The sequence below is a fragment of the Heloderma suspectum genome, chromosome 4 (assembly GCF_057233095.1).
Source record: "Heloderma suspectum isolate Gila_16-S chromosome 4, 16-S_ref, whole genome shotgun sequence".
NCBI lineage: Eukaryota > Metazoa > Chordata > Lepidosauria > Squamata > Helodermatidae > Heloderma > Heloderma suspectum.
In genome coordinates, this window is record NC_139461.1 from 133,424,937 (window position 1) to 133,451,202 (window position 26,266).

The 26,266-nt window shown below is 44.3% G+C and overlaps 1 protein-coding gene across 2 annotated transcripts in view; it reads left to right on the top strand.

Moving 5' to 3' along the window:
• The window catches only part of DNAH5 (dynein axonemal heavy chain 5), a 208,031-nt gene that overhangs the window by 144,146 nt on the left and 37,619 nt on the right, over positions 1 to 26,266 (top strand). Inside the window, exons 52-65 of one of the 2 annotated variants that reach the window (XM_084848148.1) lie at positions 844 to 870; positions 3,063 to 3,235; positions 7,015 to 7,145; positions 9,442 to 9,595; positions 10,370 to 10,637; positions 12,398 to 12,629; positions 15,281 to 15,395; positions 15,616 to 15,792; positions 17,169 to 17,372; positions 19,013 to 19,192; positions 19,884 to 20,021; positions 21,144 to 21,279; positions 22,204 to 22,520; positions 24,458 to 24,613. In XM_084848148.1, the coding sequence (XP_084704274.1) occupies positions 844 to 870; positions 3,063 to 3,235; positions 7,015 to 7,145; positions 9,442 to 9,595; positions 10,370 to 10,637; positions 12,398 to 12,629; positions 15,281 to 15,395; positions 15,616 to 15,792; positions 17,169 to 17,372; positions 19,013 to 19,192; positions 19,884 to 20,021; positions 21,144 to 21,279; positions 22,204 to 22,520; positions 24,458 to 24,613 (2,408 nt within the window). The remainder of the gene's footprint in view (positions 1 to 843; positions 871 to 3,062; positions 3,236 to 7,014; positions 7,146 to 9,441; positions 9,596 to 10,369; positions 10,638 to 12,397; positions 12,630 to 15,280; positions 15,396 to 15,615; positions 15,793 to 17,168; positions 17,373 to 19,012; positions 19,193 to 19,883; positions 20,022 to 21,143; positions 21,280 to 22,203; positions 22,521 to 24,457; positions 24,614 to 26,266) is intronic. The other variant, XM_084848149.1, reaches the window with a different exon arrangement.

A 26,266-nucleotide genomic window follows, 5' to 3' on the forward strand; every position in this document is an offset into this window, starting at 1 on the left:
TCCTGTGATGATTGTTGCTTTAAGGAAGTAAGTAATGCCAGGGAGACAGAGAAGGAAAGTGACTTTTGGCAAGACACAGGAGGAAACCTCAGGATTTTATCAAAGGAGAAAGGGGGGGCGCCTGGATTGGGGTGGGGAAGCCTCTCTTATTGGTTGAGCAGCCCCTGCCAGTCAGATAATGCTCACTCCCACCTCCACCCACAAGAAGTATGTTCTGTGGAGCGACTTATACTGGTGTGATGCACTGGTTTGTGGAGCCCTGTGCGGACACAAGTGCACCAAAGCCAATCCTTTGAAAAAATCTGGGTAATCCTCCATTCGCTTCTCCTTCCACTGTTGTGGAGAACCCCCCCACACATTGTTATTAATCCTACAAAAGTTCTGTGTTAGAATGGAAACAAGCAAATACAAGGCAGTGTCCCACCTGTTGCTTGATAACTCTCAAGAGCTGTAGAACAAATTAAATGGGGGGGGGAGAAAAGGAAAGGTTCCTCCTGTGCAAGCACCGGGTCATTACTGACCCCTAGAGAGACGCCGCTTACACTGGCGTTTTCATGGCAGACTATAGCGGGGTGGTTTGCCATTGCCTTCCCCAGTCGTGACTACCTTTCCCCCAGCAAGCTGGGTACTCATTTTACCGACCTTGGAAGGATGGAGGGCTGAGTCGACCTGAGCCGGCTACCCAAGACCCGGCTTCCGCTGGGATCGAACTCAGGTCGTGGGGAGAGTTTCGGTTGCAATACTGCCGCCTACCACTCTGCGCCGCACAAAAATACCTACTATGGAAAAAGAATGTGATTTCCCCCCTTTTCCTGAAAGGAAACACATTTTATTTCAAACTAGGTCTGGAGAAGGAAGAGTCTCTAACAGGTAAGCTCACAGATGCCTGAGCCAGCCAGAATTTACAAGTTTCTCTAGACTTTTAAAGGCTTGAGATTTGCACTCAGCTGTGCATGTTTAGTTCCATAGAAATCAGTGCATCTCAGCATGTGTAACTGTTCACAAGATGGTGGCCTTTTTGTTGTTGCTTTAAAACAACTGCAGTCTGACTGAAAATAACTTAAGCACATAGCATGCTTGGATGACACAACCTTCATCTTGCTAGCTGAACACTGCAGTCTGACAGAGCTGCAGTTAAGCATTGATACACTGTTTAGCAAATGTAAATACCTCAGCTTCATAAATGAGCTTTCTCCACATAGACAAAGGTAACTGCTAAATACATTTGTCATAATGACTAAAAAAAAAAATCACACAAATCCTTACAGGTTTTGAAGTATTCCCTGAACAGCATTTTTAAAGAGCCTTTCCTATGTGGAAGCAATAAAATAAATGCTCTGTAGTCTGCAGAGTTTTACAGTATCAAAATTTAATAAGCTGTTTTAAATAATAGCATGAAATGCTTGATTCAGCTTTTGAGATGAACTTATGTTCAATTAACAGTAGCGTTACCGTTTTTTTTTTTGCATGTTTCAAAAGCTACTAATTTTCGTTTCTATTGACTGTTTATAGGAAATCACAGCATCTGCTTTTATAGAAATGAATTTGTGCTAAAACGTAGTGAGCTTTAATATGCAAACAGTGCATAGTATATAGAGAAATGATGGTCTTGCAGAGACGTCCTCTTATGAACTTGAAAAGTAAATCCGGAAAGAGCCATTATTCTTTCTTCAGTGTCTGTATTGCTCAACACTAACACCTTCCATAAATCATGATATGTTGAAGTTGTTGGTTCTGTAAAAGGGAGGAGTAGATGAATTGGCAGTAAATTCTTCCAGTAACATTGAACATCAGGACCATGACTTGAATATACAAAAATAATAGTTCAACTAGGGATGTGTGAATCAGCAAAATTCAAATTTGCCAAAATTTCTCCAAATTCCATCTCAAAGCTTGTCCTGACCAGATTGCAAGGTGTTTTTTTTAACTTTTCACATGAAAATTCATGCGTATGCAGATGTATGCCTCAATTGTGTGCATTTTTGAAATGTATGTGTTCTTCTCCCATTGTTTAAATCATATTTGTGTGCATTTTTCAGAAATATGCATTTTTTCATCACGGTTTTCAGAAGTACACATTTTTCATGCACATTTTTCAAATGTACACATGCTGTTGAATGCATTTTTTCCAGTCTGTGAGTCACATGGCAAGCTTGGAAATGTAAGGACTTTGACTGCAGATTGCTGCCGACTCTGTGTTCAATCAGGAAGGTGCGAACTGGGTAAATCCTGCTAAAGAACCAAACTGAAACACATTTCTCATACATCCCTAAGTTCAACTTGAAATCCCCCCGGATAGCTCATGCTTGTTTTTTTTAAAAACCTTACATAGTATTGTATTCTGTCTGATGATTGTATAAAGTAATAGTAACACGATGCCCTGAATTTAGGTCAATATTTTATAGAACTACCTGGAATAACTTAAGTATTTGACTCACTATAATGAAAAAGTGCAGGGTTAGCAACCTAGCATCTAAGGGCCATGTGTGGCTGCCTAATTTCAAAATCCTTCTGAACAGTGGAGGCTGGTGGCTCCGATGTCAGTAGGGTGGTGAATCTGCTCCAGGTTTTAGTCAGAAGCACCTTGGATAGCTCCTTTAGAGTTCTGACTGGTTCTGATTGAAAGCCAGAGCGAATTCACTGCCCCACTGACATCGGAGCCACCAGCTTCCACTGCTTCTGCATATGACCAATCCAGAGCTCTGGCTGGAGTAATCTGCCCCTCCCCTGGCTGCCCACTGGGCAGGGAGGGAGACAGAGAGACAAACAGTGGCCCACTGCTGGCATGCAGCCCCTGACTGATTATCCCCAGGGAAATGCAGCCCTTAGTGGAAAAATCTTCCCCACCCCTGCTTTATAGTCTCCACTGTTACCCTTGCGATCAAATTTGTCTTCATCAGTGGGAGAATTATTATTTCCATTTGGGCCAGTGGTGCCTTTCTCAATTCTTCAGGGCAAGGGAAGGCCTCACAGTTAGAATATCCACGAAAGCAGTGCAGCGTACAAAGATCAGCCCTTGTCCGTAATCTGAAGTATTAACTATTTGTCATTTCTTACCACAGGAGAGGAGCCGGAAGAAGTAGAAGCTGACATGCCGAAAGTATATGAGCCCACGGAATCTTTTGATCACCTGAAGGACCGTTTGAACATGTTCTTACAAATATACAATGAGAGTATCCGTGGGGCAGGAATGGATTTGGTGTTTTTTGAAGATGCTGTGATTCATTTAGTAAAGGTACTGGTTGGCAACGACAATTGCTTTAGTTTAGAAATCCTTAATTCTGAAACATTTCAAGTAAACTAGGCTAGGCTTGTGTCTTCCTTCAGTTTCATACATAGATATATTCAGTGTTGAGACCACAAATGGAGATAGTAAGAGGCTAGACTTTTTGGCATGAAGCCTTGACTGGGCTGCAATATCTAAAATACTCCAGAAGATGCGGCTAGCATGCCACTTCTTTATGACTGTATTTCTAGAATTTGAAATGGAGAAGGTTGCAACTAGCAAGTAGATGTCTGGTATTCCTACAGGCCTCTGACAGTTGTAAAGCAATAATCAGGTGGCTTCCCCTAGAGAACTAAGGGCAGTATCCAGTGCTGCTGCTGCACTAGCAGGAATGACTCCTAGTACAACAGGAAGCTAGTACTGGCTAGTGCAACCCAAAAAACTAGCTAAAACTACTGCTTATGGAATGGGACAAGTCCATGGAAGGAGCTCGACAGACCTATCCTGTTCTGGAAGTGGTAGTTTCAGTAAGTTCTTGGGTTGCACTAGCAAGTGCTAGCGTCCTGTTATGCTTGTGGTTGTACCCACTGGCACAATGTTTTAGGGTTGGCAGATTGTTAGCATTGAATACTACCCTAAGTAGCCTGTATTGGTGGGCATAAGGAACAGAACTGATCTGAAGGCAGCCCTTCCATTATTTGTACGGCAATCGAGAGGAGGCTATGGATCTCTGTTGCTCCATTGGAAGTCTATCGTACACAGATACTGTGCTGTCCAGGTCTGGTTCAGTTACTCTCCAGCCCACATGCAATCACCTGCTGCTGGGATTACAGTCTGGGATTGCATGGAGGCACCACATGCATGACCCAAAACCTTGGCTTAGGGGTTATTTGTATGGGTGCCATAATTAAAATACATATTTTGAGAGGAGGTGTGGGTTTTTTAAATTGCAAATTAATGCAGGAAAGGAATTATGAGTAAAAGCATGTGAAAGTGACCTAGACTGGAAATAAAATGGTTAGCCCAGCCTTACCAGAGGCTTGCTATACTATGGTTGGAGGTATAGAAAAAGCAGGGCCAGCCCTACCATTAGGCAGAGTGTGGTGGCTGCCTCATGCCTCAGGTAGCAAATGCTGGAGTGTGCTTAGCAGCATCTCCCCACCCCTGGCCATCCTCTCTGAGCTCCCCACTCCCACCATTCCAATTCTCCGGAGCCAGCCCAGTGGCAGCAATTTTTGCTTGCTGCTGGCCTGGCTGGATGTCCCACCTAGTTGCCTTCTCATAATAGATCAGTGACAGTCAGCCCAGGTTGTGCACTCCAGTAGGCACTGCACACATGTCTCTGTTGTGCTGCTCACATGACACACTCTGGCATGGCTGCTACTGCATTGCAACAAGCAGGTGCCATGCAGATAGGGGTGGGCGGATCACTTACCCCGTTCCGGCTTGGGGGGTCCACGAGGGGGTGATCCGTCCCTCCCGCTGGAATCCATCCAGGCCGGCTCCGCTCTGTGGTGATCCTGCGGAGCTGGCTGCTGGCTCCGCAGTGCTGGCGATATGGCCGGCCGCCATTGCCGTGCTGTATCGCTGTGCTAAATCTGGATGCAAATGGCGTCCACTATGCCATTTGCATCCCTGTTTTTGTGCGATTGGCTACGCAAATTATATTCACATAGATATTTGCGTAGCCTATCGCTAGGGATGTACGAAACCCTTACCTGGCTCTGTGCCAGGCAATCCGCGGTGGGGGGGAGGAGCTCCGTCCCTCCCCCCAGAATTGTCCCAGGCCGGCTCCGCTTCGCAGCAACTCTGCGGAGCCGCCGCCCGCAGCCAGACATCCAGCCGCTGGGCTGCACAGGGATGCAAATGGCGGCCGCCGTAGCTGCCGCCATTTGCGTCTGTGTCTTTAGCCGTGATAGGCTGCGTAAATATATAAGTAGCCTATCACGGCTAAATGACATGGACGCAAATGGCGGCGGCTACGGCGGCTGCCATTTGCGTTCCTTCCTATTGCCGTGATAGGCTATGTATATATTTATATAGCCTATCACGGCAAAAGACAGGGTTGCAAATGGCGGCTGCTATGCCATTTGCGCCCCTGTCTTTTGCCGTGATAGGCTATGTAAATATAGATGTAGCCTATCACGGCAATAGGAAGGAACACAAATGGTGGTGGCTACGCCATTTGCGTCCCTGCCCCGAGCCGTGATAGGCTACGTAGATACTTACGTAGCCTATCACGGCTTGCCAGGGATGCAAATGGCTGCTGGTGTAGCGGCTGCCATTTGCGGCCGCAGCTCGGCAGCAGCTGCAGTCGCCGGAGCCACCAGAGTCAGAGCCACAGCCAGGTAGGCTCTGTTTCGCGGGGCTTTCATGGGGTGGTGGGGCGGGATGCTCCGTTCCGCCACGGATTCCGGGGGGCTGAATTCACTGGAATTCGGCCTCCCTGGGATCCGTGGCAGAATTCTCTAGCATCCCTACCTATCGTGTGAAAAAACAGGGACACAAATGGTGTAGTGGATGCCATTTGCGTCCAGACTTAGCACAGCAATATGGCATGGCAGTGGCGGCTGGCCGTATTGCCAGCGCTGTGGAGCCAGCAGCCAGCTCCGCAGGATCACCGTGTGGAGGAGCTGGCCTGGACAGATTCTGGAGGGGCGTGGAGGTGAGTGCTCTGTTCCGCCACGGACCCTAATGGGGCTGGATTCTTGGAATCTGGCCTCATTGGAGTCCGTGGTGGAATTCTCCAACATCCCTACATGCAGAGCACTGAGTGAATGTTGGCAAGGTGTTGGAGGATGTACCTGTATATATCACACAGCCGACCCCGTGACCCCCTAAGCCTGTCTGCTGCCCACAGGTGTTGAAGATGCTGTCCTATCAACGGTATTGAACTAAGATTCAGCTGCTTGTCATGGAATGGGGAGGGGACCATCTTGTCCTTCGGCTCAGGTAGCTAAGTGTCTTGGGTAGGGATGTGCGAATCAGCAAAACTTGAGCTCGACGAAGTTCGTATCAGATTGCAAGCTTTGTTTTTTTCTTTTCGAATGAAAATCCATGCATATTTTTGAGCATATTTCTCCATGTGTATGCATCCATTGTGCATACCTTTGAAATGTACACATTCTTCTCCCATTGATTAAAGCGGGTTTGTGTGCACTTTTCAAAAGTACACATTGTTTCATGCACATTTTTCAAACATAGGCATGCTGTCAAACACAATTTTCTTGGGTCTGTGTATCACACTGCAAACTCAGAAATGTGCAGATTTTGACCACAGATTGCGTCTGCGTCTGTGTTTGGTCCGGAAGCTGTGAACTGGATAGGTCATGATAAAAAATGAACTGGAATGACTTTCTCATACATCCCTAGTCCTGGGCCAGCCCTGGGGGTTAAGCTGGCTGAGTAGGTCCAGTGGACCGTTCTGTGGAACCCGTGTGTTGCTGGCAATGCCAAGTAAGCCACTGCAAGAGCCTGTTTACTATCTTGTGCTTCAAAACATATACCAGGTGGCCCAAAAGTAGATATACAGTTGTTTAGAACGTTGATGGGAGGGGGAGAGAATGTGTGAGTAGAAGTTGTGTGGGTGGAGTCAGAATGACAGTTGGGAAGAGTGAGTGACAGGGACTGACAGTTGATGGAATACATTTCGAGCACTTACGAGATTAAACAGTGTTAAACAAATGTAAATGTAATAAACAATGTAATAAAATGCAAATAACTATACTGTATACCTACTTTTGGGCCACTCTATATATGCTTAACAAAATAGTTTCTGTGTTTTGCAGATTTCTCGTGTCATCCGCACTCCTCGTGGAAATGCGCTGCTTGTTGGAGTTGGCGGGTCTGGAAAGCAGAGTTTGACTAAATTGGCGTCGTTCATCGCTGGCTACGATATGTTCCAGATCACCTTGACAAGGTAGGGTGCTGAGCAAAATGTTTTTAAAGCCTTTGTGATAATAGATCATGTGTTTTGTTCATGCTGGACTTGTTATCTGTATATAAAGATTGTTCAGATTGTTTTGTTTCAGATAATGTTTTCTGTGAAGAACCATTTGATGCTGTATTGGAATATCATCTAATGTTTTTATTTACAAAACATTGTCAAATGATTACTATGAGAAACACCCTTTCAGTGCTATTTGTGTTAAAAAAAAAAAAATATTCCCCCCCCACAAACCCCATGGGGTGGGGTATTGTCAAGGCCAGCTCCAAAGGGTGGTGAGTCAGGGAGTGCTGGGCCCTAAGACCAGCAAAGGGGCCACCACCCCTAGAGCCCCGCCATTCTGAGTTTGCCTCTAAGTCACAGGTGGGCAACTTGTGGCCTGCCAGATGTTTTGGCCTACAACCCCATCAGCCCTAGCAAGCATAGCCAATGGTGAGGAATCCTAGGAGTTGTAGGCCAAAACATCTGGAGGACCACAAGTTGCCTACCCGTGGGCTAAGTGCTCAAGAGGTTCTCAGGCATGGGACAATTTTCTGTATTCCCCTCCTCCTCCAGGTTAAGAGGGAAATTATGCCCCCCCACCCCAAATCCTAGAGATAGTAATGGATATTATAAGAACAAATCTACTCTTTAGGAGTATGATCTAATGCAGGCCTGCAAATAAGTCTCTAAAGGTTATTAGTCTGCTTTAAAAAACATACACCTCACCTGCTTGTCCAAACATCAGTGAATGTCAACACAATTTTCCAAGTCCAAAAAAGTTCTCTAATCCCAAATCTCAAAATTCACCAGTGTAGGGGGAAAATAGCTGTTTTGCAATTATGAAATGTAATGAAAGGGAGGGCACATGTGGAATTTTTCCTGACTTGAGGCTGTGTCAAGGGAGTAATTTATCTCGACAGAGAAAACAGTGCAGGGGTAAACTTTTCTGACATTTGTATAGGAAGCTTGTATTGCTGCCAGCAGCTTTCTGTATGTCCAGAAAGAAAATGTATACTGCTCTTCTTCTCCCCACACCCCATCAGCTGGTCACACAAAAAAGTCTTCACAGTAGGACTTTGCAAATGAAGATGGAATCCCATAATGCTGGCTATGTGACAGATCCATCTATTTTTGTAATAAGCTATGTATTTGATTTACTGTTGCTAATTCTTGTTGCTAATTCTCCCCGCTTGGTGTCCCAATTCCTGCGCTGGCCACTGTGACTTTTCGTTAAAGATCCTAGTGTGTGTCGTTTGTATGTAAGTGTGTATGTTTGCACAGGTGTAGACAGTGACATATGGTAACATCACCCTGTTGTGTGACATGGCTTTTGGGGAAAAAGAGTCATTGCCAACCACACATCTACAATTTGGATGTGGATGCCCCTCCCTCCAAGTCATAATAGTGTCATTAGCAGTGTGTGCGGTATAATCCCCCCCGCCCCCGTTTGTAGGTTTTCCAGCACAGTAACAGAAGTGGGATTAGCATTTGAGAAACTGGCAAGGATTTTTCAGTCTTTCCAGAATGGCTCAATGAAAATTCTTCATGAACTATATAACTGGATTTGGTTTGTTTGTTTATCCTCTGCCTCATCAACACTTTTTTTTTAAATGGTTTATAAACAATAAAGCAACAAAAGTTTAAATATTTAAAGTAAAACAGTAAACCAACTTACAAATAATATAAAACAGCAGGGAGCTAATTGAAACTAAATCAAAATCCTAGATAGTGGCAGATAATGAAAACAACAACAACTGAGACTACAATTCTGTACCTGCCTACCTGGGAGTAAGCCTCCTTGAATTCAGTGCTTTAGCTCCAACTCTCTCCTTCAGCCAGTGGCATGGAAACCACTGGCAGGAGCGATTTCCCCTCCTATGCTCCCCCACATTGGCCATGTGCAGGGGACTAGAGGGGAAAGGAGAGGATGGGGAAATTCCATCGCGTGAGTGGAAGTCTGCTCATGTGATGTTGGATTTAGGTCAATAGGAATTACTTTCTAGGAAGACCTGTTTAGGATTGCTTTGCAAGACTGCAGTCCTGTACACATTTACCTAGGAGTAAGTCCCACTGAGCCCAGTGGGATTTGCTTCTGAGTAGACTTGCATTAGATTGCACTGTGTAACTCTAAAAGCAACAGCCAATAAAAAAACAGCAAACTGCATGGAAAGGCCTGGGCAAAGGAAACTTTTTGTTTTTTACTTTGAAGCATCTTTTGTGGTACATATTTCTTTGCCAATGGCAGGGCTGGAAAACTCTGACTGCCTTGTTTTTGTTCTCTCTCTAGGTCTTACAACACATCCAACCTGATGGAAGACCTGAAACATCTATATAGGACTGCTGGACAACAAGGAAAAGGGATCAGCTTCATTTTTACAGACAATGAGATAAAAGATGAGGCTTTCTTGGAGTACATGAACAATGTCCTGTCATCAGGCGAAGTAGGATATTTTTTTTCCTCCTCCTGGCTTTTTGTTAACCACTGCTTCCTTCTGTCCTTGTTGTCCAAATAGCAGGGAAAGAGGGCTGATGAGTGACTGCTTCTGGATGATAGTGGGATTAGTCACTTGACTTAAAACTAGGGCAAGCAGCTTTTAATGGTGGATCAAGCCATTAATGCTGCCTTCTCAAGCACACTTATTAGGAAATTAGGCCTAGTGAAACTTACTTCTGAGTAAACATGCTGAGGATCAAGCTGTGTAGCTTTAGTTGATGTAACTTTAATCCTATAAACACTTACTTGGGAGTAAGCCCTGGTGGGCGGGGGCGCAGTTTTAATCAGTGACGGCACACTTGTAATTTGGTGAGGATTTTTATTAGAAGCACACTTATTTATTTATTGATGATAGTTTGGTTCTATTGTGTTAAAATACTATGGAATGAAAAGGAAAATTAAAGATGGCCTAACTATCATCACTCTACCTTCACTATCTCAAAAGGATACCGGTTTGGGGTAATATACAAATTATTTAACCGTTAAGTTAGAAAGCAGATGATTAAATCAAAATTATTTAGGACACAAGCCTATGCATGTTTAGACAGAAAGAAGTCCTGCAACTCCCAGCATTCCCCAGCCAGCATGGTTGGCTGAGGCAACTTGGAAGTTGTAGTACTTTTTCTTTCTAAACATGTATAGGATTGCACCCTTAATCTTTTGATGGCTGGCTTTACCTGAGATACATCAGTTCACTTTTTAAAAAAATTCCCCCCCTAAGGTTTCCAACCTGTTTGCCCGTGATGAAATAGATGAAATCATTGGTGATCTCATACCAGTTATGAAGAAGGAGCATCCGCGTCGGCCTCCGACCAATGAGAATTTGTATGATTATTTCATGAGTAGAGTGCGTCAAAACCTGCATGCAGTTCTCTGCTTTTCACCAGTGGGTGAAAAATTCCGAAACCGAGCTTTGAAGTTCCCTGCCCTTATTTCTGGTTGTACTATAGACTGGTTCAGTCGGTGGCCCAAAGATGCTCTGGTTGCAGGTGAGTTGAGATCCTTTGCTTTTGTATCTGATTACAACAGATGGTAATTTTTCCAGTGGCTTCAACATGACAAGGGGCTCCTTTACTCAGAGCTTTTATCTTGATATTGAGATTGCTCCTTCACGGAAGTTGGCAGGCTCTTTATATGATGCTGTGCCCCTCCAGGGCGTTGCCTGTATTAAATGTCCTTTGTTTCATTTTTAAATTGATCGCAGATAATGAGCTATCAAATTACTCCGTTGTGTTCCACTTGAGTTCCCTCCGTGAAAAGAGTTATAGCGGCAAGAAGAGGAGCGAGATCAGTGAAAGATAATGGAAGACTCAGACATGGGGAGAAGGAGGGGGGAAGGAAGCGTGTGTAAAGGGAGTCAGTTGTGATCCTGCATTTAAAACAGAAGCAGAAAGCCCCGTTTTAAATCCAAGATTTTAGGCTGTTGTAGATATGCCCAAGGATTGCACCTATAGCAAAACAAGCTTGATTTAGATCAGATTTTCCTTCTGGAAATGAGACTGCAAGTGTCTTGGAGGCATCATTTTTGAAATAAAGTTGTGCAAAAACTTGTAAGATAATGAGGAATTGCTCTGGTAAGGAACTGATTTTATCCCTACCACAAACAAATAAAGAAACAAACATTAGAACAATGTCTTTAAAAGTTGTGTTGTTGTTTTTTTACAGTTCACTAGGTTCTGGAAATGTTTGGATGATTCAAAGTATCTTAAAATTCATTTACAAGGAAATTAGTGTATTCATTGCATTTCAATAGGACCTGTCTGTAATAGTGTATAAGACTGCAAATAAAATATAAGATATATTTAAAATATAAATTTTGAAAGTGCTAGAGGGTTTTATCAGTCCTCATGTGAAATGTTACTGAAACAGAAAGCATCCATAAAACTTATTGCACAATTGATATTTTCCTTAAAACAAATGACTTGAAGTGAGAATTGCAAGTGCTGGAATTAAATGAAGCCCGCTTAAACTGTTCCTTCAGTAAAAGAATTCTTAATCCCATCAAGACAAGAATACTAGTATAACTACCCAATAATTACAAAAGGAGGATTACCCAGCAGTGAAAAAAGATAAATGCTAAGCTGATTTCACTTCTGGGATGATAAGCAGAGAGCCCTCTGACATACAAATTTAAAAGAGCCAGGAATAATAACTTGTACAATGACAACAAAAATCCAAACAGACAGTACATGTTTACGTTCAGTTCTTAAAGAGCTTGAATTCTCTTGGCCTATGATTCAGTTATTTAGAGAGTCATATGACTGAAATTGGGTAAAAAAAGATGTTCATGTATATCTTTATTAATGCACTACTTTTGGGGGAAAGTGTGCCTGAAACTGAGGCACTGTGTCAGAGGTGGGATGTGAGGTGTGAAATTACAGAGTTCAACAGCTCTGCCAGGCAGCCATGTTGGGGGCAGGTTCTCAATAGACTAGGGATTGGTTGCTGACAAGGAAGTAGAGAAGTGATCCAAGACAGTGATTCAGGGGAGAGGAGGAGGTAAGGGGCAAGGGATGGGCTCAAGGATAACTTCCTGATTCGAACAGGTTTGGGCAAGAGGAGCAATTGGGTGAGTTATCCTTCACTCCCTAACAATTTGGTCTTGGGCTAATAAGGCCCTCAGCACTTATGGCTTAAAGGATGACCAGCCAAGATTGTGTGGAAGTAGTTGAGGTCCTATAAATGTGTCTTTTGCATTAAACCTATCCGGTGTTTACACTAATGACATTAAATCCTCTTTTCTTTTTAGTCTCTAAGCATTTCTTGTCCTCTTATGAAGTTGATTGCACTGATGAGATCAAAAATGAGATGGTGCAGTGCATGGGTTCCTTCCAGGATGGAGTGGCTGAGAAGTGTGTCGAATATTTCCAGAGATATCGTCGCTCTACGCATGTGACTCCCAAGTCTTACCTATCCTTTATTCAGGGGTACAAAGCTATATACAAAGAAAAACATGCTGAGGTGCAGACTTTGGCCAACAGGTGCAGTGTTTGCTTTGTTGATACTTTCATCTTCAGTTGCTCTTCTCCAAATGTTTATACAGAATCGTGAGTTCCCAATATTACATCTCCCTGGCATATGCTGAGCTGACTTGCTCAGGGCCAAAACTAGAAAACCCTGGTGCCCTGCCATCTAGAGCTGTGTAGGGGGACACAATTTGGACTGAAGGAATGGCTGGTGGTGGAGGGGTACTTAACTCTTCTTCTGTGTTCTGCTTTTCCATTGCACTCTTCTCCTCCAGTTGCTTTCCCGCAGGTGTGTGTGTGTTCCCAGAGGAGCATTTGCAGTGGAGTAAAACAGCTGGACTGAGAATGCAGCCTTCCTCTTCCCATCTCTTCTTCGCTCCATATCCTGCCAAATGTCTAGTTTGCCTCTCAGAATGTGTCAAAGAAAGAGGGAGGGGGGCAATATGTCAGAGTATCTATGCCAAGAAGACTTAGCATTTTCAGTCACCATTTTCAGACTTTATAGTTGTGCAATGAATGCTTGTGTGTGTGTGTGATGTAGCATCAGTGTGGCAGGTTCTGCCCTGGACTTAATGCATGGTCATTTATAAGGTCTGAAAAGATAGCTGTTCAGCTATGTACATAGAGGGCTCTCTCCCCACATTTGGAACTCTGACAGTGCAGTCCTATACATGCCTACTCAGATATAAGTCCCGCTAGGTTCAGTGCGACTTACTCCTTGGTGGGTATAGAATTGCAGCCTGAATCAGGCATTTGAACTGTGTGTATAATATGCAGCGGTTCATCTGCAAACATTACGAAGTTTTTGAAATGTATCAGCATACTATGCAAATTTTAATACAAAAAGTTCTTGGATGGAAAGTTCGCAGGACAGTGTTAGATAAAGTGGTTACCTGAGTAGTATCTTCCTGAGTACAGAGAGAAGAGGGGGAAATGGATGTTATTTATTTTATTTTTTACAATATGAGACCAACAGGTGCAGAAGGGTTTAGAGTTTCCTTCCCTTGATGTACTGTTTCTTCAGGGCCTTTATGCAGACCTGTATGCATATGCATGTACCTCTGTGAGAGATGCAATTTTTTTTGCAAAGTGTGGGAGCCAGCTAGTTTTTCTTTCAGAAGCTGACTTAGAAGGAGAAGCTGAGACTTGATTGCACCCAGTGAGAGGAGGGACCCTCTTCTGACTGGCGTATCTCTCATCTCTTCCCTCCTGCCATATGCTCTTAGCCACTCTTATAGTTACCACTGCCCCCCATATCTTCCAGAGCTGGGCACTGCAGTTGAAGGAGGTTCTGGAACTATACCCTGGTTCAAATAAACAAAGGAGGGAGCAACTAAGGAATAAGAAGAGCTCTTAACATGTGCTCTTACACATAGCAGCAAACTTGGAAGAAGGAAAAACTTGCTGTCTTTAGCAAACTGGGTGCCATTTGGCAACTGGTCACTTGGAGTTTTCCATCCCTGACGTGTACCATTGGTGGTGGCTGGTGACTCCAGTTCCGGAGATTCTGTGATTTCATTCAGGGTTTTAGTTACCACCAGCCAAAACTCTAACAGTGCTATCCAAGGTGCGGAACCCATTTTGGGGATAGGGTTCAGCACCTTGGCTAGCACTGTTAGAGTTTTGGCTGGTGGTAACTAAAACCTTGAGTGGAATCACAGCCCCCCCAGGACTGGAGTCACCAGCCGCCACTGGATACCATTCTAAATACATTAGGGTGTACAAGGAATGAATGACTGAATATTGCTTTGGCTGCCTTCATGGAAGATTCTATGTATGAATCAGGGATGGGGAACCTCTGGTCTGTAGGCTGAATTTGGGCCTCCAGAGGCCTCAGGTGAGGCCACACCCCTTCTCCCAAAGCCATGCCCCCCTCCGAGAAGTTCCTGACTGAGCCATGGGCTCAAGGAGCGCTCCTTGAGATGGCGACTCAGTTGGGAGCTGGATCAGAGCCTCTCTGCTTTTCAGCTGACTAGTGCAGATCAGCCGAGGATTGGAAGGGGGGCTAATTCTCATCCCATCATGGTGTGCTGAGTTGGGAGGCTTAAATCAGTGTGCCATGATTGGAATGAAAATGCCCCCATCTCACCTGATCAGTCCCAGTCAGCTGAGAAGTGGAAAGGGGGTTCAGGGGAGGGTGTGCAGTAGTCGCTCCTCCCACTTCAGGTGGTGGCTTTGTCGACTGCTGGCATGCAGTTCCTGATGCCCTGGCTGAGGCCAGCTTGGCCCTCAGTCTGAAAATGGTTCTCCACTTCTGGTATAAATAAGCAAGTCTTATGTTAGGGCACAGTTGTTGTATTTCCTAGTGTGAACATGTGGTGGTAGTGGTGGTGATTCTGAGCTGATGAGCGAGGCTGTGCATAGTCAAACAAAAGGTGTGCGTGTTTTCTGCAAATTTGTCTTACCCCACTCCAACTCATTGGCTTGCCCCACTCCCTCACCCCAGTTCCCCCAGGTTGAACTGTCGGATTCTTGACAGAATGTTTTCGATACGGGGCGGGGGGGGGGGGATCCAGAATTTTCTTGTATCAAAACTGAGTTCAGGCCTGAAATTTGAGGAAGGCTTCTTCCAATCAGCTTTGTGCCTTTGGCGGGGTGGGGTGGGGGTGGACTTTGATCCTTTTGGAACTTTAAGAAATAGATGACTCTAAGTGTTAAAATTGCAGAATGAATACTGGATTGGAGAAGCTGAAAGAGGCCTCTGAATCAGTGGCTGCTTTGAGCAAAGAGCTGGAAGCCAAGGAAAAAGAGCTCCAGGTTGCCAATGAAAAAGCGGATATGGTAAGGACAGCTTTTATTTCCCTTCTTTATCTAATGGGAACATCCTGAAGAAAAAGAGTCTGTAGGATCTCATGCTGCTTGATCATTCAAATATGAACAACCTTGATAACGCGTGAACAGAAAGTGAAATATTGTACGCAGAAAGGATTTCTGCGTACAATTACACATCTCTCTCCATTTACTTTCCTTTTTCTCACTGGTGTTTGGGTTTCACCCACAGGTGTTGAAAGAAGTCACAGTGAAAGCGCAGGCTGCTGAAAAGGTGAAGGCTGAAGTACAGAAAGTGAAAGATAAAGCCCAGGGTATTGTAGATCAAATCTCGGTAGACAAAGCGATTGCTGAAGAAAAACTAAGAGCTGCCAAACCTGCTTTAGAAGAGGCCGAGGCTGCTTTGCAGGTCAGTGCCAGATGAGTGAAGAGTACATTCTTTGGCCTTGTTCATATGTTTTGCCTCTCACAAGTGGTACTCAGTGAGAGATGGGGAGCAGGCTCGACTCGTGCCTTGCCCATCATGGGGAGAAATTAATGTTCATGTATTTGAATGCAGGATCTTCCCTGGACCTGCTACACAAAACTCTTTGAGACGTAATCTCACAGGGCCTGGGAAGATCCCACGTTCACGTAACTGCAGGATTTCCAGATTTAGTCATTCTGTTCTTGCTGTACTGGGAGGGGAGCCCATGAGCCGCTTGCATGCTCTTGCACAAGGACAATCACAGGAGGAGGAACACATATAGAGGCCATTTCTTTGTCCATTTTATGCAAGGGTGGGAAACTTGTGACCCTCTATATGTTGGACTGCAATTCCCATCATCCCTCACCATTGGCTGTGCTGGCTAGGGCTGATGGAGTTGCAATCTGTGACATTACATGTTTGTATATAATAAGTCTATGGTTATGGTTATGTATTTTAGTTATATCTCTGTGTTTTATGGTGAGTATTTCTGTGGAGAGAGAGAGATGAGTGACTGGGAAAATGGTGGATTTGCATATGTGTGATGATTGGCTGAGAGAGTGGGGAGGTGAAGTGTGTGTGCTATATAAAACTGTGTTCTGTGTTGAGAGAGTCAGATAGGCTAGAGACAGGGATATGATTTGATAGAGATAGGGCTAGGATTTTAGGATTCAGAACAGAGAGAGAGAGGGAGGGAGGGAGGGAGGGAGGGAGGGAGGGAGGGAGGTCTGTGGGGATTTGTGAAGTGATCGTTTGAGAGTGTGATCTAGAGAATGGTTTATGAGAGAACCTATATCGATAAAGCCATTAAGAGTTACCGTTTATTATTCAACAACTTATTGCTGTAATCAATAAAGCTTTCCTTGTTTATACATCCTATACCTTCTGCTCTTGGCTACATGAGAGGGAGGTAATAAAGGGAACAGTACAAGGTTATAGAGAAAAGTCTGTGTGTGTCCTCACATCACGAGGATAGAGTAAAAGGTTGGGCCTGAGCCTTAAAGGTCCTGGTGGCAGCAAAACCCAGCATGTGAAAGAGAAGGTGGTTCCTCCTGGGGGTGAGAAAGGCCTTAGAGAAGGGGAATTCTCACTAGGAGAAGGCAGGAATGCCACACAATCCAACAACATCTGGAGGACCACAAGTTGCTCACCCATGGTTTTATGGCACAATAATTAAAAGCAAGGTATTTCCTTTAAGCGTCTAGAGACTTTTGTACAAAAGACCAGATAAGCAGCTGTCAATGATTGAATGTTAGATTGTCCAGATTTGTTAGGGAGTTTGTGGCACCTCCTAATATTGTTCTTTTTCAATAACGTAGACTATCAAGCCTGCAGACATTGCCACTGTCCGTACATTAGGTCGACCACCTCATCTTATCATGCGTATCATGGACTGCGTGCTGCTGCTGTTCCAGAGGAGGGTAAACTCTGTCAGGATAGACCTGGAGAAAAACTGCACCGTTCCATCATGGCAGGCATCCTTGATGCTGATGACGGCAGGAAACTTCTTACAGAACCTGCAGGTGAGTCGGAAGCACTGACAAGACCAAAAACAGAGGATGGGCCAGAAGAAAATACGTATGTGTAATATTCAGTGAATTGTTGGAGGCAAAGCACTGTATAGTAAGGAAAGACAACTGGAAGCCTTCAAATCTAGCCTTCAAAGTCTTTCCCATCTGGTCCCCAGTGAAGCCTCACGTCCGTGTATTAGAACGCATCTCAGCCACTGTCTTCCCAGCTTCAGCCTAGGCAAAGGGCTCTTTAACTCTCTCACTCCTGCTGTGTGGAGAATGAGAGAGGTTTTGGCAGATCTCTCCCCCTTGGTAAGCACCTCAGCTGCTGACTCCTGTGCAGAAGCCCAGGCATGGAAATGGGGGAGAGCAACTGAGGTGCCTAAAGGAAGGACTTGGCGAAAGTGTCTGCTTCTGTTCACAGTGGGGGAAGATAAGAGCCCTTTGCCTATATCTGTACTTGTGTGTGAGTGAATCACTAAGTGGGGCCCATGTTGTTACTTCCAGCCTTTGCTCATTTGGAAATATGATCCCTAGTTGCCAACTAGGGGCACCCCCCCCCCCAATTTAGCACTGTCTTGTGTAGGAGGTGTTGCTGTATGTGTGATGAATTAATATGAAGTGGTTAGTGCTTATTTTGGAGTTGTCACTGTATTCTGACACAGACTATTGCAAAGGGAGCTCTGTCCCTTCTTTTGGTCCTTCTTTTATATATGTGGTGTTATCTATTGAATAGGCAATGACTGTGGAGTTTGTCCCTGAATCATTCCTACAGGAGTACCTGTAAACCAGAGCCTAATTAAGATGCATGAGGATAAACAGTCCCCAGTTCAAGGCCCAGTCACAGGTTGTTAAACTGGAATATCAATGACAACTGTAGCTGTAGAAATTAAATAGCCAAGCTTTTATTAACACAAACAGCAATATTACAGAATGAGTCATTTGTTTCAACATAAAACAATGTGCAAAATTTAGATTACAAAGCAAGGTGTAAAATTCAAGAGGTTTAAAAGAAGTTAGATGCAGTAGAAAGCAAGACTGTTTGCAATTCAAGTACAATAAAAGAGAGCAACCCTTAAGATGATTCAGGAAGCCAATTAGACACTTGGCTCAAAACAACATTTACAGCACACTTGTACAGAGCAAGCGAGGCCTGCTAGAAGAAAGGAGCAAAAAAAAGAACATTGCCAGGGCAATTCATTGAGTGTTGGGCAGGAAAAATAGGATCTCAGATAGACTAGGAATGTCCAATGTGCCTGTGTTTGGGTATTGATATAGGAATATCCAAATTACCATCTCTGTCACACTGATGAACCTATTAGTCAGGAAATTGGAATTTTTTCTGCGTCGTAATTACAAAAGAATGACTTTGAGGAGGATATGTTAATGATTCTTAGAAGTGAAACATGGTACATAGGGACAGAGCCAATTTAGCAAAGCGGTTTCACAAGATGACAGCATGAGGAACAAAGCAGATTTGGTCACAGTAAGTTTTTGCATACTACGCTAGACCCAATGTGGAGTGACCTAAGGTTTGCATATCCATTGCTGTTCCTTCTTCTTTGCAGGAGTGCACGTAAGAGATACTAGGACAATCTGTTTGATTTTGGGTAGTCAGTGGTGCTAATTTATCTTCTTTATGGTATTTCTAGCAATTCCCAAAAGATACAATTAATGAAGAAGTGGTGGAGCTCTTGAGTCCTTACTTTGAAATGGGGGACTACAATATTGAGACAGCTAAGAGGGTTTGTGGTAATGTGGCTGGCCTTTGCTCATGGACCAAAGCGATGGCTGCCTTCTTTTCTATCAACAAGGAAGTTCTGCCATTAAAGGTAAGCCCAAACAAACATGGCAAGACTGGAACCAGAGTGAAGCCAGATCAACTGTTATTTATGGTCTAAGAACATCCAACGCAAGAAGCTGATTATTTGTCATAACGTTATGGGATGATTATTTCCCCATTGTTGCACAATTTAGTCTGAATCTTTGCATGCAGGAAAATGAGCCAAAGAATGCTATAATGGACTGTGTGACCTCAGTTCCTTTTCAGCATGGATGGGTGACCAGTGGAGGTCAATCCCAACGGATACTTTTTTCTTTTTTTTACCCCCCCCATGTGTATTGGGGGGGGTAGGGGAGAAAACGGGGGAAGATTTAACCCTCCCCTTCCAACATACAGTGTTCCCAACCCAAATTGGGCCCTGTGCGCTTATAATACAGTAAAAAAAAAAGACATGCCTCAGCTGTGTGATTAGCATAGCATGTCATTTGGCTTCTGTCTAAAGCAGTGTAGTCCCCCGAGATCATTAATATTTTGTAATATTGGTTTTATTATTACCTCATGAATAATTCATTTATCAAGAGTTATTCTCATCATATGCTATCGGTTACGTTCATTGTTGTTGGTTCTTTCAAAAGAGGGGTGAAGAGTTTTGCCTGCTTGTAATTACTCTGAGAACTCGGTTGTTTAAATGATGCAATTCTGCTTTAAAACGTGTCCTGTGTGAACTGATGATTTTATAGGCTAACCTGGCAGTCCAAGAGAACCGTCTGACTACGGCCATGTTAGATCTACAGAAAGCCCAAGCTGAGCTGGATGCCAAACAAGCTGAGCTAGACATTGTGCAGGCTGACTATGAGAAGGCCATGAGGGAGAAACAGGTACATTGTTCTGCCAGAGGGGGACTCCATAAAGTCCACAGAGACAGCCATTTGCCAAGGAGTAACTTACCATAGTGTGCATACTGCCAGTTAGGAAAGCCAAACACCTGGATGGTTCTGCCAAGAAAGGAAGAAAATCTTATCACACTTCTGAACTTGCTGAGATATCCAGGGACGCCAAGGGAAAGTAAGATTTTCCCCACCTTTTGGCAGGATCATCCAGTTGAGCAGCTTAGCAAGTTCTTCTCATGTTTGCCTTTATTATGCTTCCTTCATTACACATATGCAAACTGAAAATCATCCTGATTATGTTCTCATTTCCTTCTCTGGTCATTTTTTATTTAATTTGTGCCATCACTATGTGTGGCCTCCAGGAGCGGGGTCGGGGAGATGGGGCTAGAGCTCCCCCTAAGATTGGCCGGAGAGGGTTGAGCCCCCCTTCCTCCCCGGATTATGAATTAAAAAGGACTGCTGATTGATGTTCAATATGTTTTCTATAATTATTTACTTACATTACTGCTTTTTCAATTAAAAAAAAATCAAGTGGATGTATAATTGTGATCAACTAATCTCAACAATATTCAGTGGGTTCACTTAAAACTTCATTATTGACCTATTAAATAAGCAGATATAAAAATGTGCCTCAAAAGTAGGCAATATTGATCACATCTTGACTGTCTTTAGCTCCCCGCCCCCCCTCTTCCCCGCCTTAAAACATTTCCAGGGTCTGTGATATGCATGGTGCACCTGAAAAGTCACCAGTCTTTTCTTAAAACAAACAATAGAGTTTCAAGGTTTTTCAACTGAACCTGAACTGGGCACCTGGCCAAGAGCCAATCTTGGTGTGCAGTCTGGATTTGAGGCACTCTGGTAGGCCACTCTTCGATGTCTTTTGCCAGAACTCTGATGGCAGTAAAATCTACATCCCAGATATATGCAGGGAGTTAAATCCAGATGCATCCATAACTTTTAATTTTAAGAAAAACAACAGGCTGTGTATATTATTGGGGGTTGCATCATTTATAGTACACCATATATAAGGATGTTAAACCATTATGGATTGAGTTCAGCCCAAGTTGCTTTCTCTAATCATGTATGTTATTTTTTATTTTATTTTGGAAGACATTGCTTGAGGATGCAGAACGCTGCAGGCATAAAATGCAAACAGCTTCCAGTCTTATTAGTGGCCTGGCTGGTGAGAAAGAGAGGTGGACTGAACAAAGTAAAGAGTTTGCTGCACAAACAAAGAGGCTTGTGGGTAAGGTGAATGTACTGCCATTTCTATGCTCTGTAAAAACATCAGCCACATTGGCTATGTTCCTTGGGCATCCCTCATGCTTGTGGGTATTAGCTCAGCTCAAAGTTTAACCCGGGGTCTGCTTGGCTTCCACAATTCTTCCTTGTGATCCTTGCCTAGCATGATCCCTTGCTCCACTCTGGTGCCTGTCCCACATTTCTGGGGCCAGAGTCCCCCGTTTCTTGCTTTGAACCACCTTATTGCCCCATTTGCCTAGAGAGATCCGTTTGCTTTATATATCCAGAAATAACACTTTACAGGGTGTGGGGTGTGTGTATAAAACTCTGGTGTCCAGAATTGGGTTCCATGGAGCCCAACCTATGAATTTCCTACTTCCATTTTTTGTGTCTTACAGGGGACTGCGATCTGTGCATGAGATGTCAGTTTTCAGTCCAATAATAGTGGTCAAGCAAGGAATCTAGAGCATAGGGAAACTGCTACCAGAAGTCTCAAGTGAAGCACAACCATTTTTCTGTAGGAAAATCATTTTGTATGAATTGACTCAAGTAGCCTCTTCTGCTAATGCAGAAACTCTCAGGGTGTTTTAACACAGGAGGCTTAAAGCTGCTCTTGACTCAGTATGGAGAAAGCGTATGACATGAGAATGTAAAACCTGTGCAAGCCAGAATGCTCTCATTCACATTACAAATGTCTCTCCTGTGCTTTCTTTTCTGCACGAACAATGATCGGATAGATGTTCACATAAAGTACGAGAGGGAGGCTCAAAGGCTATTTAAGCTTCTTGACTGAAAACACCCTTAGGAATGGGCACTTGAAAGCCTAGCTTCCAGTTTTGCTTTTATTTTCACTGCAAGTGTGTGTGTTTTCTCAACGGTACTTTTGCATGGCACCTATCAAATGTGATCTCTCTATGTGTTAATTTAGGGGATGTTCTGCTGGCCACAGCCTTTCTGTCCTATTCTGGGCCTTTTAACCAAGAGTTCCGCAATCTGCTGTTAACTAGTTGGCAAAAAGAAATGAAAACCCGGAAAATCCCATTTGGAAACAATTTAAATCTCACTGAGATGTTGATTGATGCGCCAACTGTCAGCGAATGGAACCTTCAAGGGCTGCCCAACGATGATCTGTCCATACAGAATGGCATAATTGTCACAAAAGCAGCTCGCTACCCCTTGCTGATTGACCCACAGACTCAGGGCAAGATCTGGATTAAAAACAAGGAAACCAGGAATGAACTCCAGGTAAACTAGATTCAGTTTTGCTCATACTCGGTAATAAGAGCATTTTGGAAAGCAATGCTGAAAGCAAAGCTGTGGTGTACATCAAACATTCCAAAGCAACATCCTAATTAGGAAGATAACATGAATTTGCTGGGAACTAGCAATATTGGGATACAAAGCTGGCATTCTCTCTGCATAGAATTTAGATTTAGCATGAAACTGTGGCCCAAGGCAGATGCCATGTTATTCCCGTTAGCATTGTCATGTGTGATTCCCGCCCCGATAAATAGCCAGCATGGGGGTGGGGCAAGACAGAGCAGGAGCACTGCATGGGGGAGAAGGGGGCTTTAACCCTTTGCCCCTGTGATGGTCCCAGTCTGAATCAGGGCTACCCACATTTATTTGCATTGGCAGGAAATCTCCTATTGGCACCAGTGAGAACTTTCCTCTCATTGCAAATTAGTAGCATGGCACCCCTGATTCGGATCAGACAATAGTAGGGGCAAAGAGTTAAAGCTCCCCCTCACCCCACAGTGTGGTCGCAAATCTGGCTTGGCCCCCCCACTCCTTGTGCCAGGATTTTAAGGAAAAAATATCATGCATGACAGGGCTAAAGATGTGAATAATGTTGGATGTAGTTTGGCCCAGAGGTGAAGTACCTCCTTCTCACTTATAACCATGTAACCATCTTGGTATCAATAAACCCTCCCTCCAAATGTGTAACTGGTTAAGACTTTTTCTCAAACTTTGTGTAATCTTTGTGCCCCTTTCCACCTCCCCCCCCAAATGTCTCTGGCTAGAAAGAGTACTGGGTATATCTGTGATGTCCTACTACCATCCTACTGTTCCATGGAGGGAGCAATCCTATGGCCACTAGACAGCAGCTAGACGACTGTATGCTGTTTTCCGGGAACTGACCTTGGAGCCCGTGCTCCAAGGTCAGTTCCTGGAAAATCGACCTCCCCCCGTGTCCACGCTGCCTCGGAGGCAGTGTGGAGAAGCCCCGTCCTCTGTGCTTGGAAAAGGAGTGCGGAGCGGCTGAAAAGGGGTGGGGCTGGGGGCGTTCTGGGGCGGGGAGAGCAGATCTATGTGTGTGACACATCCTATGTGTTGTACAGCAGCCTCCTCTCCCACTCGGCCCCCGCACGGCTAGACAGCTGAAATCGGCTGTCTAGCAGAAAAAGCAGGGCAGGAGAGGCGCGGAGGGAACGATCCCCCCGTGCTTCTCCTGCCTTGCTTTGGATAGGTGGTCGCCTCCGAGTTCAGAGGTGGCCACCTATCTTGATAGGATTGCGCCCTTAATCTCTGGCCTGTACTAATTGGGCCCATATCAGGTTCTTGTGACCACACTCCTCCATTTCAGAGATCCCAGGGGGTTGCAATCCACACGTTGCCATCTTGAAGTGATGACTGTTCATATTTAAGCCTGTACAGTGTACATGGTGTAATTGCTGCTATTTACAGGCTTGTTGACACCAGCGTCAGGCCAGATTTCTTGTGAAGCTGAGACTGGGGCAAGGTAAAGGTAAGGGGAGAACAAGGCTAAGCCAGTCAGCATCCAGCAAGTGGAGGTATCTTAATTGCTCCGACCAAAAAGCTGACTTCAGAAACCTTTGTAGGGCTCAGGGAATATCACCCGACCTGCACTGACCTTTGATGTAAAGAGGCTTCCTCAGCTGATGTGGTTGGTTTCTTTGCAGTTTTGTGTGGCCAGAGGTGGGGATTGCAGAATTCCTGCCTGACATCCTTCAGGTTGCTAGTGCAAGACCTATGAAACATGGATGAATCAAGCACATTAAATTAAATCTTGAGTGATGTGGTGGTGAATCAAACTGGCTGATTTTTTGACCTGACTTGTTAAAGAAGTTAGGAAAATTCTGACTTCTGAATTGTTTAGAAGCTCATTGTTCCCGGTAACCAAACAGCATAATACATTGGCAAGGTGGTTCTCTTTTCAGATCACCTCTCTAAATCACAAGTATTTTAGAAACCACTTGGAGGATAGCCTTTCTCTTGGAAGGCCGCTGTTAATTGAAGATGTTGGTGAAGAGCTGGATCCAGCTTTGGATAATGTACTGGAAAGAAACTTCATCAAAACAGGTTCTACATACAAGGTGAGAGAAGCAGCGTCTTCCCATTTCAAACAGTTCAGTCACTTATTAAACAACTCTAGGCTCTGAGTTCTAATCCTGTCTTTTGGGCTTGGTGTAACCAAGTTTCTTAACCTGTACTTTTAAGAGAATAGTTTACAACAGTGGTCTTTAATTCTTGCTGTACCTTGTGTCCTGCTCTAGACTGAATCCTGGCTTTTTGCAACCAAATAGAGGGAGTGATGCAATAGAATAGTCAATTTGGCAAGCAAATGGTCAAACACACAGGTTTCAGTCCAAGGAGGTTTAGGCTAAGACCAGAGTGGTCAAAATCCAGGCAGAAGGCAGGCAGGCAGACAACAAGGATCATGCAACAGCAGCGGTGGTCAAAGTAACAAGCAAGAGGTCAAGCACAATAAATCAGGTACATTATTCAGTTCAGAAGCATGGTCAAGAAACAGTCCAGGGTCAGTAGCATGGAGCATCCATCGCAAGGCACGGGAGGCAACATAGCAGATACTGGAACCAGCAGAGGCATTGTTGCCAGCAGCTCTCAAGTTACCAGTGAGAGCTTATATAGCTAAAGCTACTAGAACCCCACCCAGTGCCCAGCTATTTTCTATTAGAGCTTGTCAGATGTCCTCCTCATAAGGAGGGCCCAACTCATGGATAGTCCTCTTCAGTTGCCTAGGAACCATCCTATCATGGACCTTAAGGCGCCGGTGTTCTTGGGTGCTAGGTGGTGGCTCTGCATCTGTCTGTCCCTCAGAAGCTGAACTCTCCACCTCTCTGGAAGGCAGATTCAAAGGCATCACGCCTGAGGGTCCTAGACTGTCTTGGCTAATGCCAAGGTCTCCTGTGAAGCCAACTGGCTCTGATAGTTCTGGCTCCTCCTCTGAAGACGACTCCAGTGGTGGCATGACACCTTGGACCAATATTCTGTTTCATCTGTTCTCTATGGACCACCACACTTCCTTACCCTGTGGCTATTACATGGGAGGATGCTTGAAAGGTTCATTGCCAGAATGCTTCTCACTTAGGGATGGGTGAATGAGTGACGTTCGAGCACGCCAAGGTTCTCCAGACATCAGCTTTCTGCTCGTCTCTCCTTGAGTTGCGCTTACCCGTGCGATCGCTATTTGTTTTGCATGAATGGGAAAATTGCGCAAAGCAGCTACTGAATGTGGAAGTTACACAAACAGTTCCCAAATGTGTGCAAATTTCTGCCATAGACTGAAGTGTGGGTGATTTAAAATGTGCACATTTTGAGGAAATTGTGGATTTTGAGTTGTGCATTCTTCACGTAAACATTCTGCAAACGTGAAAGCAAGTTCGTGAATTTGCGAATATTTTTGGGAAAAATGCGCTTTCGCTCACATTCAGGATTGCAAATGAGGCATTTTTCGAATCATTTGCAAACTACAACAAAATTCTCATACATCCCTATTCTCACTCTGGAATTTGTTTCTCTCCATTTGGTTCCATTTATCATGATGCATCTTTCCTCTTCCTGCTTTTCAGGGCCCTACAGAAACAGAGGAAATGTCCTGCGAATGTAATGTTTGAGGCTTCTTAGTCTCTTGCCCAAATGCTTCCCACACTAGAAACAGATGCTCTCCATTTGGTTTCAGTTGTCATCCTTCCATTCTTTGTAGTTTCCACTCCCAACAGCTTGCT